At 44.7% G+C, this 19400-nt stretch overlaps 1 protein-coding gene across 1 annotated transcript in view; it reads right to left on the bottom strand.

The window, feature by feature from the left end:
- Positions 1–18964, bottom strand: part of pcca (propionyl-CoA carboxylase subunit alpha) — a 33400-nt gene extending 14436 nt beyond the window's left edge. The window contains exons 1-11 of the mRNA XM_026189854.1: positions 18856–18964; positions 16260–16337; positions 16067–16114; positions 15312–15380; positions 10619–10732; positions 9615–9668; positions 9406–9537; positions 4493–4529; positions 2406–2484; positions 1291–1393; positions 372–466 (exon numbers count right to left, since the gene is read on the bottom strand). Coding sequence (XP_026045639.1) covers positions 372–466; positions 1291–1393; positions 2406–2484; positions 4493–4529; positions 9406–9537; positions 9615–9668; positions 10619–10732; positions 15312–15380; positions 16067–16114; positions 16260–16337; positions 18856–18933 — 887 coding nt within the window. The 5' untranslated portion in view covers positions 18934–18964. The remainder of the gene's footprint in view (positions 1–371; positions 467–1290; positions 1394–2405; positions 2485–4492; positions 4530–9405; positions 9538–9614; positions 9669–10618; positions 10733–15311; positions 15381–16066; positions 16115–16259; positions 16338–18855) is intronic.
- Between the last annotated feature and the right edge of the window lie 436 nt (positions 18965–19400).

Raw genomic sequence — 19400 nt, forward strand, 5'->3', positions numbered from 1 at the left:
CTAATTGACTAATGAGTAAAAACTAATTAAAGCGCTTTGAGTGAGCAGAAAAGCGCCATGTAACAACCAGTTTGTTTACTATTTACTTGCTGTATGTCCATTTGAAGCTGTGGTGGGGCGTGGTCTGCGGTGCCGCTGCAGGGAAGATGGACGCACCTGCACGGCATCTGCAATCACGCCTCGCCGGCACAAAGGCTGTGCTGTCTGTCAGTACATCGTTGTTGTGATGCGAGTCGGGCTGTGAGCTGGAAAGCTGCAGCCGACTGAGTCGATTGTGTGAACAACAACCGAGTCAATAAAGATGTCGTCGGGTCTGTCGTGGGTTCTTTACAGAAACAAATAACTGCGAAGCCCAAAAACGTCTCACTAACCTGGGCGCCTCTTCCACTACCTTCTGGTTCCTCCTCTGGATGGAGCACTCCCTCTCATTGAGCCACAGAGCATTTCCATGTTTATCAGCCAACACCTGAAACAGGTTTTCAAGTCAACACACTATGTGGTTTACACATGTCCCTGAACATGCCTGCATGTTAGAAAGTCCAGAAAATTATTCTTTGAAATCTAAAAACTTTATTAAAATAAAAAACACCAAATTCACACTTGGATCCTCAGATGTGAGCTGGTACAGTGATCCTCATGTTTCTCTTCAGGAATGCAAGAAAACCATTCAGCATCTTAGTCAAACAATAATCACGTGTTTTCCTATTTTTCAGGTTTTTGTAAAATGTTGCATAATAACAAATATTATGTGTTAATGATTTTGTTAAATACCAACACTGTTCATTCAGGGCAGCTGTGGCATAAAACCTTTAATTCATTCAATGCATTCCTAAGCGCTGCACACTGGGATCCAATAGTTTGAGCCCACATCAGAACCTGTCACTCAGAGTGGACGGCTGTGACCTACGAACTTTTCAGGCTGGATTCAGCCAAACTCTGCCTCCCGTCTGCAGTCTCAGCAGAGAGGGAGAGTCGTTAGGCTACGCTTCGCTCTGTTCACGGTCTTATTAGTGCAGGCCTGCTGCATGTCTGACTCACAGGAGGCAGTGTGACCTTCTGACTCTTCAAGCTTCTTTGCGTGGTGCATTGTGAGATGGCGTTTTGTGAGAGCTGTTAGGTAACAGCCTCCTCTCGACTCGACTGAACAGACTGTCGTGCAGTTTGTTTCTATTTCAGTGAATCTAGAGCTGAGACGAGGAGTTTAGGAATCAAAGAGTCACCTCCGCTTGCTCTTTTGGCTTTCATGTATCCATCAAAGTTAAAGGAGATCAGTGTAGACAGTCGATATACCTGAATCTCTATATGTCTGGGGTTGTCTATGTATTTCTCAATGAGCAGCCTGTCGTCTCCAAAGCTGGATGCTGCCTCCTGCGATGAGAACCGGAAACCTTCCCTGTTAACAGCACACCCACAGATCACAGCAGTTTTAAAGAGCAAATACAGACTTTCCATTGGTCTACAAGTAACAACAGGAAAACAGTTAAGTAAGTAAATAAGCTTCAGTTTAGAGCACAAGGAGCTGAATAAATAACTTTAGCAACAACAGGTGATTTTGACTAACGTCTGTAAAACACACGGGGACGAAACAAAAAGGAAGACCTGGACTGTTTAATGTCGTATAATATAACTGCTTGTGTTGTTAGGTTATCCAATGAGTTTGTATAGTGTTCTGGAAGAACTTCAGAGCTCACTAATGCCTCTTTTCCACTAGCACCCACTCCATCTGTTCTGGTTGTTTTCCATTACAGTGGAGTACCATTTGCTTGGGGTCATTAAAGCAACGCTGCCAAAACAACAAACATCATGACAATGGGAGACTCCGGCCTGGTACCAGGTACTACCATCTAATGGAAAACCCTACAAACCTGAACTGACCCAAGCAGCTACTAGTGGAAAAGGCCCACACATTTCTGGCCACTAGTTTAACTAGGGGCTGAATCAGTGTTTGGGGCAATAGTATTTTAACTGTGGTATTTGGAGCTACTTAAGATCAAAGAGTTTAACTAATGTGAGCAGAAGACGCTGCACGAGCATCTTCCATAAGCTGCAGACGTACGAGCTAATAGCAGTAGCTTTAGTCCTTATATTTGCAATATAAGACTGTACAGTATTACCTGAGGTAGAGTACTTTAAGTCATTACTACATAAGCAATGCTTGTAATAATAAAAACAATTACTTCTACGTTTTGTTCAACACATAATTGAGTGTGTATTTACTAAAAAATAGTAAATGGCCTGTATCTGTATAGCGCTTTACTTAGTCCCCAAGGACCCCAAAGCACCACATTCAGTCATTCACCCATTCACACACACACTGGTGATAGCAACACTGTAGCTGCCCTGGGGCGCACTGACAGAGTAGCTGATGGGCTCGTGTATACTGAGCACGTGACCAAGTACAATACCTCGTCTCCTCATCGTTCCAAGCAATCCTCATTCCTTTCCCTCCTCCACCTGCAGAAGCTTTGATCATCACAGGGTAACCTGGCAACAAAACAAAACAACTGCAAAGGTGCATTTTTCACAGTCAGGCAACAGAACAGAATGAAACTTTATTACACAGCTGTGGGTGTTACACAGCTCTTATAGCAGGAATATAGACCTAAAGTAGTGTGTGTGTGTGTGTGTGTGTGTGTGTGTGTGTGTGTGTGTGTGTGTGTGTGTGTAGGGGGGGGGGGGTATGAATGATCCTGGTGAAATATTCAGTGTACAAACAAGATGCAAATGAGTATCAGCAATTACAAACATGTGATATGTCAATTAAACAGGTGATGAGTAAGATTATGTTAAACTGTGTAATAGAGTCTGACAGCTGCTGGTCACAATGTCCTTTGGTAGCGCTCCTTCCTACAGTGCGGGTGTAATAGTCCTTCCTACACTGCGGGTGTAATAGTCCTTCCTGCACTGCGGGTGTAAAAGTCCTTCCTACAGTGCGGGTGTAATAGTCCTTCCTACACTGCGGGTGTAATAGTCCTTCCTACAGTGCGGGTGTAATAGTCCTTCCTACAGTGCGGGTGTAATAGTCCTTCCTACACTGCGGGTGTAATAGTCCTTCCTACAGTGCGGGTGTAATAGTCCTTCCTACAGTGCGGGTGTAATAGTCCTTCCTACACTGCGGGTGTAATAGTCCTTCCTGCACTGCGGGTGTAAAAGTCCTTCCTACAGTGCGGGTGTAATAGTCCTTCCTACACTGCGGGTGTAATAGTCCTTCCTACAGTGCGGGTGTAATAGTCCTTCCTACAGTGCGGGTGTAATAGTCCTTCCTACACTGCGGGTGTAATAGTCCTTCCTACAGTGCGGGTGTAATAGTCCTTCCTACAGTGCGGGTGTAATAGTCCTTCCTACACTGCGGGTGTAATAGTCCTTCCTACAGTGCGGGTGTAATAGTCCTTCCTACAGTGCGGGTGTAATAGTCCTTCCTACAGTGCGGGTGTAATAGTCCTTCCTACAGTGCGGGTGTAAAAGTCCTTCCTACAGTGCGGGTGTAATAGTCCTTCCTACAGTGCGGGTGTAATAGTCCTTCCTACAGTGCGGGTGTAATAGTCCTTCCTACAGTGCGGGTGTAATAGTCCTTCCTACAGTGCGGGTGTAATAGTCCTTCCTACAGTGCGGGTGTAAAAGTCCTTCCTACACTGCGGGTGTAAAAGTCCTTCCTACAGTGCGGGTGTAAAAGTCCTTCCTACAGTGCGGGTGTAAAAGTCCTTCCTACACTGCGGGTGTAATAGTCCTTCCTACAGTGCGGGTGTAAAAGTCCTTCCTACACTGCGGGTGTAATAGTCCTTCCTACAGTGCGGGTGTAATAGTCCTTCCTACACTGCGGGTGTAAAAGTCCTTCCTACACTGCGGGTGTAATAGTCCTTCCTACAGTGCGGGTGTAATAGTCCTTCCTACACTGCGGGTGTAATAGTCCTTCCTACAGTGCGGGTGTAAAAGTCCTTCCTACACTGCGGGTGTAATAGTCCTTCCTACACTGCGGGTGTAAAAGTCTGCTGCTGAACGAGCTGCTCAGTGCTCGTACAGTCTCATGCAGGGGTGGGAGGTGTCGTCCTTGATGGATGTCAGCTTAGACATCATCCTCAGCAAAACCCCAGCAGCCTTTTAAGACTGAGGAGTAAAACAGACTCTTTATATTCCCACACTGAGAGTTCTGCTTTCATCTGTTCCATCTCTTCAGATATCGTAAACCTACACAGCGTTTACATCTTTAGCTTCTGTGTTTAGCACATTGAGTTTTCCTACAATGATATTTTCAACATAATAAATGTGTTATCTTTTGGTAACAGCTCCATGAAGATGTGATGATTGACAGCAATTCAACAAAAATAAATAAATACATTTAAAAAATAATCAGAAATAGGAGTAAACAGCTCGAGTGGGCCAGGAACACGTGTGTGGGAGATCATGTCTGCAGTAAACAAACTCACTAAGATTCTTCCTGTCATCACTAAAGTTTACTGTAAACTTTTAGCACACAGAAAAACCGATGACTTACCAATCTGCTGTGCAATCTTCACAGCTTCCTCTGCAGTCTGACACAGGCGAGGAGTAAAACAAAGTATTTAAGGGCAAATGAATATATGGATCCATTACTATTAATACATGCGGTTTGTTCACAGCAGCAATCACCTTCACAGCTGCACTTATTGCAAGAGGTGCAGAACTATTAAAGTGCTGAGCAACAGATCAGCAAAGCAAACTTTGAGAAGTCTGAAGAAATAAATGATTCCTATTTTAACTGAGGCACAGCTGATCAAAGTCTCAGCTCTGTGTTGTGATATTGTAATTTACTAGGTTGTTTTTCATGATCTGGCTGCTGTAACCAACTTTTTGAGGATAAATAAATCACATTTCATCTTCACAACAAAGGGAATAATATAATTTTATCATCTGTTTACATCCTGTTCAGAACTTTAAAGCTTAAAGCGTGGAATTAAAAATTCAAAGACAAAATCTTTAAATTCCAAAAATGAGGTTTTGCCAACTTGAATTCCTCCCTCAGCCTGAACATGAAGGTTCGTAACACCTCTATGAGAATCACAATGGACTGCACACATCACACTAAAGTGAATGCAGAGGAGAAGGAGCAGTATTAAGCCAAGCGTTGAAACATTAAGAGGTTAGAGTGATGTGCAAGGAGACTTTCTGAAGAAGCTTCGCTGATCAAATGCAATTTTTAGCTGTTTTTTTTTAGAACTACGTGACTTTAAAATGTAACACCGTCGTGGTTTTTATTGTTAAAATGGTTAAACATAATTGAATCGTATTACAGCACAGCAAAATAATTGCACAATTTTTTTTAAATGACAAGAAAAATATGCCATAAATATTAACATTTGAACATTTGCTATAGATGCAAAAATCCAGTTTAGCTTATGTGAGTGAAGTTGGCCCCCACCTTCTTCAAATCCAACAAAAGTGGTATCAAACGTTTGTGCTGCAAAAGGTTTCGTTTGTGCTGCCTTTGTTTTAAAGATATTAATGAAAAGGTAAAGGTCAAAAGGTCAACCAGCCCCCCCACATTGCCCAAATCAAACAAAATTGATGTCACACGTTTGTGCTGCAAAAATTTTTGTTTGTGCTGCTAACATTTTAAAAATTTTAATAAAATAACGTCTTGATGCGTGCTTAATCATCCAGGTAAGTAAATCCCAAAAGGTTGATTCTGTTCATCTGGAGAAACGTTTCGTCATCATCCAGGTGACTTCTTCAGTCTCAGCTGACTGCAGGTTTCCAACCTTATAAACACATGTGAGTGAAGTTGGCCCCCTACCTTCTTCAAATCGAACAAAATTGATGTCAAACATTTGTCCTGCAAATGCAGGTTATGTTTCCCTAATTTTATAAACAGTACAAGTACAGTGAGAGATGTTACATCCCAGTCACGGAAGCGTTGGAGGTCGTTCATAAGAGATCACAGGATCAAATCGTAAATGGCCTGTATCTGTATAGCGCTTTACACATCCAGTCATCCACACACTGGTGATGGCAGCTACATTGTAGCCACAGCCACCCTGGGGCGCACTGACAGAGGCGAGGCTGCCGGACACTGGCGCCACCGGGCCCTCTGACCACCACCAGTAGGCAACGGATGAAGCGTCTTGCCCAAGGACACAACGACCGAGACTGTCCAAGCCGGGGCTCGAACCGGCAACCTTCCGATTACAAGGCGAACTCCCAACTCTTGAGCCACGATCGCCCCAGACAGTGTGTGGAGATCCCTTGCCAAAATCAGTACCGCCGTTCCCACATGCCTCCAACATCATTACTGTACCCAAGAAGTCATCTACCTCCTGCTTTAAGGACCAGCGTCCTGTCAAACTCACCTCCATCATTATGAAGTGCTTTGAACGGTTAGTCATGCATCAAATCAAATTATCGCTTTCGTGAAAACGCTCAAGTGATGATGGAATCAACTGCCCCTCACTCAGCCCTCACACATCTGAACACTAGAGACTCATATGTCAGAGTGCTGTTCATAGACTTCAGTTCAGCCTTCAGCATCATCATTCCCCAGCAACTCATTCATAATCTGGATCTGCTGTGATCAGCACCTTGCTGTATAACTGGCTGCTAGATTTCTTGACAGGAAGACAGCAGACAGTACGGGTCGACAGCAACACCTCCAGCCCAAGAGCACAGAATACGGGGGCTCCCCAAGGATGTGTGTTGAGCTCCCTTCTCTTCACTCTGCTGACCCACGACGAGATCTACTACAGGGGTGAAGTTAACCATCTGCCAGAGTGGTACAGCAACAACAACCTGTCCCTGAATGTGGAGAAGACCAACAGCGACTCTACTTCCTCTGCAAACTGAGAAGCACAAGAGATTCAACCCCCATTATGAGCACCTTCTACAGAGGCACAGTTGAGAGTATCCTCACCAGCTGCATCACTGTGTGGTATGACTCCTGCACTGGGTTCTGCAGGACAAAATGACAACGGGTAGTGAGAGCAGCTGCACCTGCCTCATCTGGAAGGTCCTCTCCATTACAGGTGACTCCACTCATCCCTTCAGCAGTGTCTTCAGTTTGCTACCATCAGGAAGGATACTGAAGAGCCTCCGGGCCAGAACCAGCAGACTGAGAGACAGCTTCGTCCATCGGGCTGTCAGGATGCTGACCATTTCTGAATCGAGAAGGGGGGCCCAAGGGTACGTCTTAATGTTTCAACGCTTGGCTTACAATGCTGTGATTGTAGCCTTTCCCACTTTCTGTGAATGGGACTCATGGCCATTGATCAGTAGGCTTTGATTAGTTGTCATTGATCAATGGTCATAAGAATTTGCATACTAACAATCATGGAACTAAGCCCCCAGCACATTGTTCATTCAGTGGTGCTAGTTTCCTTCACTATGCAAATGTACTGTTAATAAGGTTGGGGAAACCTGCAGTCAGCTGAGACTGAAGAAGTCACCTGGATGATGACGAAACGTTTCTCCAGATGAACATAATCAACCTTTTGGGATTTACTTACCTGGATGATTAAGCATCCTGACAGCCCGATGGAAGAAGCTGTCTCTCAGTCTGCTGGTTCTGGCCCGGAGGCTCTTCAGTATCCTTCCTGATGGTAGCAAACTGAAGACACTGCTGAAGGGATGAGTGGAGTCACCTGTAATGGAGAGGACCTTCCAGATGAGGCAGGTGCAGCTGCTCTCACTACCCGTTGTCATTTTGTCCTGCAGAACCCAGTGCAGGAGTCATACCACACAGTGATGCAGCTGGTGAGGATACTCTCAACTGTGCCTCTGTAGAAGGTGCTCATAATGGGGGTTGAATCTCTTGTGCTTCTCAGATTGCAGAGGAAGTAGAGTCGCTGTTGGTCTTCTCCACATTCAGGGACAGGTTGTTGTTGCTGTACCACTCTGGCAGATGGTTAACTTCACCCCTGTAGTAGATCTCGTCGTGGGTCAGCAGAGTGAAGAGAAGGGAGCTCAACACACATCCTTGGGGAGCCCCCGTATTCTGTGCTCTTGGGCTGGAGGTGTTGCTGTCGACCCGTACTGTCTGCTGTCTTCCTGTCAAGAAATCTAGCAGCCAGTTATACAGCAAGGTGCTGATCACAGCAGATCCAGATTATGAATGAGTTGCTGGGGAATGATGATGCTGAAGGCTGAACTGAAGTCTATGAACAGCACTCTGACATATGAGTCTCTAGTGTTCAGATGTGTGAGGGCTGAGTGAGGGGCAGTTGATTCCATCATCACTTGAGCGTTTTCACGAAAGCGATAATTTGATTTGATGCATGACTAACCGTTCAAAGCACTTCATAATGATGGAGGTGAGTTTGACAGGACGCTGGTCCTTAAAGCAGGAGGTAGATGACTTCTTGGGTACAGTAATGATGTTGGAGGCTTTGAGGCATGTGGGAACGGCGGTACTGATTTTGGCAAGGGATCTCCACACACTGTCCGGGGCGATTGTGGCTCAAGAGTTGGGAGTTCGCCTTGTAATCGGAAGGTTGCCGGTTCGAGCCCCGGCTTGGACAGTCTCGGTCGTTGTGTCCTTGGGCAAGACGCTTCATCCGTTGCCTACTGGTGGTGGTCAGAGGGCCCGGTGGCGCCAGTGTCCGGCAGCCTCGCCTCTGTCAGTGCGCCCCAGGGTGGCTGTGGCTACAATGTAGCTGCCATCACCAGTGTGTGGATGACTGGATGTGTAAAGCGCTATACAGATACAGGCCATTTACGATTTGATCCTGTGATCTCTTATGAACGACCTCCAACGCTTCCGTGACTGGGATGTAACATCTCTCACTGTACATGTACTGTTTATAAAATTAGGGAAACATAACCTGCATTTGCAGGACAAATGTTTGACATCAATTTTGTTCGATTTGAAGAAGGTAGGGGGCCAACTTCACTCACATGTGTTTATAAGGTTGGAAACCTGCAGTCAGCTGAGACTGAAGAAGTCACCTGGATGATGACGAAACGTTTCTCCAACTGAAAATGTCCAGATGAACAGAATCAACCTTTTGGGATTGACTTACCTGGATGATTAAGCACGCATCAAGACGTTATTTTATTAAAATTTTTAAAATGTTAGCAGCACAAATATTTTTGCAGCACAAACCAGCACAAACGTTTGACATCAATTTTGTTTGATTTGGGTAATGTGGGGGGGCTGGTTGACCTCTGATGACCTCTAGAAATTTTTATTAATATCTTTAAAATGATATTAGCACAAACGAAACTTTTTGCAGCACAAACGTAGCACAAACTTTTGATACCACTTTGTTGGATTTGAAGAAGGTGGGGGCCAACTTCACTCACATGTTTAGCTTTAACCTATTAATTGGAAAAAAAATATTAGTGAAAAACAAAAACCATGACACAGCCGATGAACAGCCCTCAGACTTGATCTAGCAAACGCCTTCGCGTTTCCATGCATTGCCGTTTTGATGGCCCTACCTTGACAACGCCATCGAATCCTGGGATAGTGTTGACTTTGGCAGCCTTTGCAATTAGCTTGCTTTCAATTTTATCCCCCATCGCCTGGATAGCATGGGTGTCTGGGCCAATGAATGCCACACCTTCTGCTGCCTGGCAACAAGACAAAGTACCATGAGACTCCTAACAGACTTTGTGCTGAGAGAGAAGTAATTCACTGCATAACTCACCAGTCGTTTTGCAAACTCTTTATTTTCAGACAGAAACCCATAACCAGGATGAACCTTAGAGAGGAGAAAAAAGTCACACTTTCAAACCCAAATATACTTTAAAGGGGGTTTGGAAGAAAACTCCTTTCATGCAAAAAACAATTGCTTAATTGTACTTATGAATTAAAAGCTGTTGACATCAAAAAGAGTCACAACAGTATTACTGCATCTGACCTAGAAGGAGACTCTAGCAGGACTGTCAATACAAGTCTGAATGCATGTTAACGGCCTGGACACTCCTGGCCGTAGGACTCCAATGTAAATAGGTATACATCATGCACTTTGTCCCCTTTCAGCCACTGAACAGGTGGCTGTAGCTCAGGAGGCATAGCAGCTCATCTAATAATCAGAAGGTGGTTCAGAGCAAGACACTGAACCTTAGTTTCTCTCTGATGTGTTCAACAGAGTGTGAATGTTAGATAAAAAGCACTTTGATAAACTCACCCACTGTACTTTGCATTGTTTTATAAAACATACATTACAAGCCTGTCCCTTTTATTTTGGAGGCAACAACTTAAAACAAATTACACTCATACATGTGTGTAAGCAACTACATCATCAACATAAAAGCCTCTCTGCAGCCCCACTGTAACATGACGGAGGACACTGCAGGAAATCTGAGCTTCAACTGAAAAACAAAATGACTCTTTGGAATACAGAAAAGCATCATCTTCATCTTAACATGAAGACAGAAGTCGATTCGGACCCAGAGTTACCCCCCTCTGCCTCCTAGTAGATGCACCTGTCGTATGAATTTCAAAATTTTACATCACCTTGTTCTTAAGGTATTCCATTCACAAGATTTTCAGAAAACCTGACCTCTGACCTCTAACCTTAAGGATGCAGTCACTGAGAATCAAACTCCTATAAGATTGTCAGTAGATGCACCTGTGGCATCAGGTTCTCGGGTCATCGACTTGGGCTAAATACACAAAATGAATATGCAAGTCATGTCATTCACTTACAGCTTGTGCTCCAGTCACTCTGATGGCATCCATGATGGCATCCATGTTCAAGTAGCTTTTACTGGTGGGGGCGGAGCCAACACAGACCGCCTCATCAGCCATCTTTACATGAACCTAGATCCATACAGAGCAGAACATTAACATCCACAGCAGGAGGTAAACCGAGGCTCACTGTGCGGCTAAAACGTCAACAACAGTTTTCACTGCACAGTAATCTACTCATATACCCATTCTTTGATTAAAGATTTTATTCCAGATGATGTGCTTTAAAGTCACTAAAACGGTAAAACAAAAAAGTGAAAAATGAATGCAAAGGTCATATAGAACCTAGGCACACATGTTGGGCTCGCTTTCACATCATACTTGTAAAAGAGTTACAGAGAATCATTTGTTTGAAGCAGCGGAGGCCTCTGTGACTTTTTGCAGTTTTTAAGGGTGATCTGAAAAGATCTGAGCTCACGCTTCCTGAAGTGCCACTCTGTTTTTGTTTGAGTTTAAGTGCACTTTTTGTATAATGTGCACACGGTGTTGTTCCATGGCATTGCAAGAGAACATGCTCTACCAACGTCCCACAAACAAAGCACCGACAAACATCGTTTAAAGCTCTCCTGCTGCTCACAAAGGATCTTTTTGAGCCAAATGTTGATTACCATTCAAAGTTTACACTAAAAAGGTGGTAAACCTTTAAGGCAGTAGTTAGGGCTGCCACAAACGATTATTTTGATAGTGGACTAGTCACCGATTATTTTTGCGATTAGTCGACTAATCAGATCATCATCCACTGGACGTACAGGTACAGCTTATTGCACCAGCAGCATCTGCTCTTATATAACTATCATTAGCTTACAGCGTTAAGTGTTTAAGGTGCTAACTAAAAGTAAAGACAAGTTGATGGTTTATTAAATTTTAATGAAATTTGCAGATTGTTTCGGTGAGTTTAATAAACTCCTTGCTATCTAAAATATAACAGGACACCGGAGTAAATTCTCCAGCATCTCACACTTCTGATAATCAGCTGTCTGCTTGACGTTTATTCAGCTGTGTAAAAACTATAACTTTAATCTCAGCCAAACCGATTTACTCAGGAACAAATAAAATACTGAAAAAAGCCAAACAATAACATTTTTAAGTTATCTAAGTGACTCATATATCATGTTTAACCTGAGTAGTGAAAGAGGGCGGTGGGTTTGAAAACGATTTGCCGGGAGTCTGGTGTTCTCACGGCTCTAGTGAGTAGTGATGGGTCGTTCGCGAACGAAATGGCTCTTAGAGCAGACTCTTTGAAGTGAATGAGGCGAGCCAGCTCCTTATTGGGAGCCGTGAGGTTTGTTTTTTCACCCTCTCTCACCCTCTCTCTCGCCCTTTTTTCCGCTAAACTCCACACATGCGGCCTGTACTTTGCGCTGGGCAGAGGGGGGGAGGGGCGTTAGTTACACTCGCAGTAGCACAGGAACAGAGCCAGAGAGAAAAAGAGCAAGGGACAACAACGTCACATTAGAAAGGTATAGTAATTATCCACTATTTTTAGTTGCGGATGATAAAGGATTCAGAAATCATGCAGGCCCATATGACGGAGAATGTGCATCTTCTTTTTGTTTTAATATTTTAATTTATATTTAATTGTGTTGTGGTTTGCAGTGTTTTGTGTTGTTTCACGTTAAATTTGTTTAAAAGGAAAAAGCTGAAAATTTAAATAGTTAAAAGTTTAAAATGTAAATAGTTTTTTTTGTATTATATGATTTATTTATTACATTTTATTTGGAGTGAATAAATAAAGTATATTTATGGTGGCCCTTAGAGACAAAGCACGTACAAACCCCAAAACGCGTACAAACTCCAAAACACGTAAAAACTCAGAAGCACGTACAAAAGACAACAGAAGTGCTCCAGGATGCTAGGTTGCAGTGTTGAGCTTTTGTTACCTAGTGGCTACACAAGCCAGGAAGTATCAACAACCGGATTTGGTGTGTGGTAGTAAGATCTTCAACGCACACCTCCAGCCAAATGGTGGACACCAGAGGTGAAGGGAGCCACCAGGCTGAAGAAGGAGTCCTATCGGGCTTGGTTAGCCTGTGGGACTCCGGAGGCAGCCGACAGGTATCGACAGGTCAAGCGTAATGCGGCTCGGGCAGTGGCTGAAGCAAAAACTCGGGTGTGGGAGGAGTTTGGAGAGGCCATGGAAAAAGGCTTTCGGACTGCCTCGAAGAGATTCTGGCAAACCGTCAGGCGTCTCAGGAGGGGAAAGCGGTGCTCTACCTGCACTATGTATAGTGCTGGCGGAGCGCTGCTGATGTCGACTGAGAAAATTGTCGGGCGGTGGAAGGAATACTTCGAGGACCTCCTTAATCCCACTGACACGTCTTCCGAGGAGGAAGCAGAGTCTGGGGATGAGGGGAATGACCCGCCAATTTCCGGGGGCGAGGTCACTGAGGCAGTTAAACAACTCCTTGGTGGCAGAGCCCCTGGTGTTGATGAGGTCCGCCCCGAGTTCCTGAAGGCTCTGGACGTTGTAGGGCTGTCCTGGTTGACACGCCTCTGCAATGTTGCGTGGAGGTCAGGGGCAGTACCTGTGGACTGGCAGACCGGGGTGGTGGTCCCCATCTTTAAGAAGGGGGACCGGAGGGTGTGTTCCAACTACAGGGGGATCACACTCCTCAGCCTCCCTGGGAAAGTCTATGCCAGGGTGCTGGAAAGAAGAGTTCGTCCGTTAGTCGAACCTCAGATACAGGAGGAACAATGCGGTTTTCGTCCTGGTCGCGGAACACTGGACCAGCTCTTTATCCTCTCCAGGATACTTGAGGGTGCATGGGAGTTTGCCCAACCAGTCTACATGTGTTTTGTGGACTTGGAGAAGGCATTCGACCGTGTCCCTCGGGGTGTCCTGTGGGAGGTGTTGCGGGAGTATGGGGTGTCTGGCCCATTGCTACGGGCCATTCGATCCCTATACAACCGTTGCAAGAGCTTGGTTCGCATTGCCGGCAATAAGTCGGACTCATTCCCGGTGGGTGATGGGCTCCGCCAGGGCTGCCCTTTGTCTCCGGTTCATAATTTTTATGGACAGGATTTCTAGGCGCAGCCAAGTGGTGGAGGGCTTTCGCTTTGTTGGCCTCAGAATCTCATCTCTGATTTTTGCGGATGATTTGGTTCTGTTGGCTTCATCGGGTGAGGGCCTCCAGCTCGCACTGGAACGGTTCGCAGCAGAGTGTGAAGCAGCGGGAATGAGGATCAGCACCTCCAAATCTGAGGCCATGGTTCTCAGCCGGAAAAGGGTGGAGTGCCCACTCCGGGTCGGGGATGAGTTCCTGCCCCAAGTGGAGGAGTTCAAGTATCTCGGGGTCTTGTTTGTGAGTGATGGGAGAAGGGAGCGGATGAAGATGGATGGTAGTAACAGGTAAATGAACTTTTTTAAAATTATTTGAATAAATATGAGTGCTTGTCTATAAATACACAAACAATACACACATGCTTTCAATTGTGTAATTTAAGTGATCCGAGTAGCTCTGTTTTGGAAGTTCAGTTAACTCTAGAAATGTGTTTTGGAGTTTGTACGTGCTTTGTCTCTAGGGGCCATATATAAACATATATAAATAAAACCACTTTTTTTACATTAGTAATTCCTTTTCTGCATAATTTTATATTATTGTTAATGATAAATTAATTAAAGCAACAAAACAACCTGAAGAGCCGGTTCGGAGCCGAAAGAGCCGGCTCTTTTTAGTGAGCCGAGCCGAAAGAGCCGGGTCTCTAAAAAGAGCCGGAAATCCCATCACTACTAGTGAGCCTTGCCCCCGGCTCGCTATCGAGCTAGTGGGTAACAGACGTCTCCGAAAACGTCGGAGCGCTTTTGAAAATATGTGGTGTCTTGATAAACTGAGCAGATATTTGAGGTTTACACAGCTACATTCTCACCTGAAAATATGTCAAACGTTTATTTTGTGACCCAGAAAGAATAATAAGAGTAATATTAAAACTAACTAGCTGCCGCCATTGTTGGAAACTGAGCTGGGCCGCGCTATGAATTCTGGGACACAGCTTCTTCTTCTTCGGGTTTAACGGCAGCTGGCATCCTTGTACATGCAGTGCTGCCATCTTCTGTGTCAGGCCGTTATTACACTCTTAAATCCTGCCACTTATTCCTGCGTCTTTTGTGATCTTACAAAGCTTCAAACGACGCGTCGACTATTAAATCAGTCGTCGACGATTTTGATAGTCGACTAATCGTGACTAGTTGACTAATCGTGGCAGCTCTAGCGGTAGTGTACATGGTAATGTCAGCACACAAACAAGGTTTTTTAATCATCAGTCAGGTATGAATAACATTAGTTATTATACCTGACTGTAACACAGTCAGTGCAGAAGCATCAGCTGATTTATCACTGCCCAGGTGTCTGATCCAACACTGAAGTGTTAACTATAAACTATGTAATATAAAACCATTCCTCTTTGCATCAACGTGCATTAACTGTTAACTCTCAGGATAAAGTATTTAAGTTAACCTGAGCTTGAATTTACGTTTAACCTACTGAATCACATTCAGATCACACTGAGTCTGAAAATTCAAATGAAACCCTTGAACACAAAGACAAGTCCTCAGGTAGGTGTGAAATAAAACCAGCATGCAGTTATTCAACACGAGGTTATGTCTAACATCAGAGTTCCCCTGCTCCCTGGAAATGCACAGGTCGTGACTCACAGCGCTGGAGTCTACATCACTGTGAACAGCCACAGTCTGGATGCCCATCTTCTTGCACGTCTTGATCACCTGATTGAAAACAAGGAAAATACCTCACAGTAGAACATATCAGCAGGCACAGCCAACTGCACCAATCAGCTGCAGCATTAAAAGCACTGAGATATGAATAATATATAGAGGATGTCATTATCTGTATTGGAAATCATGGATCCCGGACGTTTACCCCACCACCACAGCCTCCGTGCTGCTACATAATATCAGGCAGCTGGTGGCTGAAAGGTGGACCCACTGATGCAGAAGTTAGCATGAGATGAAGAACGTAGGCAGAGCACCTTTCACAGCTGAGCCCTGCAGAGTTTCCTGCTGCAGCAATGAGACGGGCTGTGAGCTGCAGCTGCTCTCTGCTTCATTTTAAGATGAACAGCTTGACACGTCCACGCATGAAACACATTCATCGTGACCATGACTTAACATTAATCACACACGAAAACTCTATTTACAGCTGTGTGAATGCTGTTTTTGGCATTTGGATAGGTCAGGGGTACGGACCTGTTATTGTCAAGGATCACTTTGCTACCTGTGGTCCCATACGAGCACAAGTACTGTCACATTTAAAGAATTCTGGCACCAACTTGATGTGAAAGTCGATACATATCAGTGGCATTTATCCGTAAAGTCAAAGTGGAATTTCCTCTTAGTCCCCCCAAAACAACCAGCTGTTAACTGTACATATTGTGTGAGTCAATGAGAGTTACCCTGCAAGCAATCTCTCCTCTGTTTGCAATGAGGATCTTATCAAAGGTCTGCGGAGGAAGAAGACAAACAGCAACGTTGCATTACTACAAAGACTTTGTACTGAAAGTAAAATATATAGATTTTCTTAATCAGCATTGTTGAAAATATGAATGAATACAAAAATGAAATAAGCAGACGAGAGCCATGCATTACCTTTTCATTGGGACTAGATATGGTGGAATACTGAGCCTCTCTCTGCACAACACAGCATCTGGACTGGAGAGGGGAACACTGCAGAGCACACAGCACAACTTTACTGTTAGCGCACGCACGCACGCACGCACACACACACACACACACACACACACACACACACACACACACACACACACACACACACACACACACACACACACACACACACACACACACACACACACACACACACAATCTGACCTCATTACTGATTCTTAGAAACAAGTAAATATCCAAATATGCTACAAAGAGCCTCTCATTGAAGTTTAAGTAAAGTCGGATATTTTCCTTTGAAGTTTTGCTTGAAGACTTCAAAGCATTCTTCTTCATTTTTATTGACAGTTTTGAGCCGGTAGAGCAGTGTGCTTGTGGCTGAAGTTCTACACAGGTGAGCAGGAAGAGACTAACTGCACCTACTTATGCTCGCCAGCTTTGACAATAACGGGGTTTATGCTTGAGCTCGATCGCCACCTGCTGGACTGTCTGCCTGCCTGCAGTCAGTGTGTAACCAAGCAGCTTTGGGAGGAGAGCGCGGAGTGCTGGAAACAGTGAAAAGTGTCACTGGCTGCGCTTTTCCTGCTTTATGTGTCGTTTCTCTGAAGCGTTGGTCCGTGTTCCCGTTGCATCGCTCCCCGCTGGGACTGCGATGATTCATCGAGTAATTCCAACGAATCGATTATGAAAAATTCTCGACACGCATTCTTCGCATCGATTGTCGTCTAACGCGCGGCTCTGTAGCAGATGCGTTTAAACACCAGCGTTTCTCCGACATTTTCAACTGAAACAAAGCTGCAACAGAAACGTATGCAGGAGCAGTGAATGAACGAGAGCCCCCAGCTTTAACATCACACTGCAGAACAACAGCAGCAGTGATGATGACGTGGGCACAGTTTAACGTGGAGCCCGAGTCTGTCCACACACCGTGACATGCTGAGCGTGGAAGAAACAGCAGCGCTGTTCCTGGAATCAACATTAAAACCTTTACAGGGAAAAAGTCACGGGAGGTCTGCATCAAAGCACCTGATCAACTTTCAGCTACAAAGTGTCTGACACAGCACAACATCTGGATCAAAACATGCAGATGAACTGTCAACTTGGTGTGACTCCGTGTTTGAGTTGCACAGCTCGCTGAAGGCTGACAGGTGTCGCGATAAGGTAGCTACCCCCTGCATCGGGAGCGCGCGCTGTGCATGGAGAGCAGTGGGATGAAGCGGGGAGCTTCCACAGACCTTCAATCAGTAGATGACCTGCGGCACCTCCTGAGCTACAGCCACTCCAAATGCAGGACATGGCCTGAGCTTTTAACTATTTGTTCGCAGCTTGTCACCTGGTTTCCATCTGCCTGTGTTTGAGGTGCCGGTGTCCCAGTTGCACAAACACGGGATGTTTGGTGTGCAGGGTCACAGCAGCCGACTCAGTGCAGACAGAGGAGGGAGAGGGCAGCACAGTCCCGGGAATGTCTGTGGCATGAAAGCGTGAAGCAACAGGCCACGCATCACCCACAGTATGGGCTCAAAATGTGGTCATAAATATTTTGTACTTGTAAATCAGTTTTGTATGTGATAAAAGAATTTGTGTGTGCGTAAAAAAGATTTGTATGTGGACTTAGCCAAAAAACCTGCAAGTTACAAGTACGAGTTCTCACCCTATTCTTTTGAAGAACCAGCAAAAAAACCAAACTCTTGTAGAGGACATAAAGTCAGAGATAGAAAAGACAAGGAGCAGGTGCATCTAGTACAGGTAGAGCTGCTGCAAAAACCCACAGAGCTCAGCAGCCAGCGCAACAAATTCTGGATCCTTTGCTTTTAGTTAGCAGTTAGCATTAGCAGCACATCCTGCGTCCGATGTGAAAGGACCTTTATGCTGCGCACTGTGACTCACAGCAATGGTCCTGGGTCAGCCCTGACTTTGTGTTAAACTAATCCTAAAGTAATAATGGTATTTCTAACCACTGATATAGCACAACTTTTTCCTTTCAACAGCTGCTGAAAGTTAGGGGACCTAGCTGCTATCGGATATTTATATAGAGATCCTCCAGCTTCAAACTGTATTACCCTTCAAGGACCTGCAGTTCAACCATCTGTTCTCTGATTGGATTGTTACATTTGTGATTGACATGACATTGACCAATCAGATGAAAGCAAGAGAAATAGGGTCAAAATTCGTACTTGTCACTTGCAGTTTTTTTTTTTGGCTAAGTCCATGCACAAATCTTTTTACTGCGCGCACACACACACACACACACACACACACACACACACACACACACACACACACAACATTTACAAGTACAAAATATTTATGACCACATTTGAGCCCATACCCGCAAGACTCAGTGTCTACTCTGCTGCATAAGATACGCGACACAGCAGCACCAACATGTCAAGTTTCAGCGCAAAATACTTTGAAACCTCTAACAGTGTGGTACAGCCCATCGTAATGGAAACTCCAAGTTTGTTTCCAGCGGCTGTTCCGTCACAGACTCTGCGGACTGTGCGTTAGCTGTTTGTGGAGGTCCTCTGAGTGAAAGCACAGACCCTGGCGGTCAGCTCACCTTTACAGCGAACAGAAGCCTCTTTAACGTCGAAGGAACACTGTGCGCCGCCATGTTGCCGATCATCCACAACGTCATGACGTAGCGTGCAGAGCGCACAGCCGCAGGAGGCCAGTGTGATGCCAAAAAGTGATTTCCGGTACTTAAATAGTAAATACTGAATCATGCCAAGCCAGAAAGAACATTTGTGCCATAAGGTAGAAGTGCCAATCAGTTTATAGCAAAGACACTTTAATATGTTCTTTGATTATGAACTCTGATTGACATTAAACATTAAGAGCGGCCAGGCCAACGGGGCAGCAGCAATTGCAGCAAATATAAGATAGATATTTAAAGTGACCAAAAATGTTTCAGGTAGATTTGGATAACTCTTTTCTCTTAAGAAATCAAATTTAAAAACTCCTTTTTGTATTTACTCAGGTTATCTTTGTCCAACATTAAAGTTTAGTTGATGACTGGAAGCATGTGAGCAATGTGTTTGTAGATATGCAAAAAAACAACAACTAAGAAATGAGGAAGGGGGCACAGCACTGCACATGCCCAGT

Source organism: Astatotilapia calliptera, chromosome 13, assembly GCF_900246225.1.
Source record: "Astatotilapia calliptera chromosome 13, fAstCal1.2, whole genome shotgun sequence".
Taxonomy (NCBI): Eukaryota; Metazoa; Chordata; class Actinopteri; order Cichliformes; family Cichlidae; genus Astatotilapia; species Astatotilapia calliptera.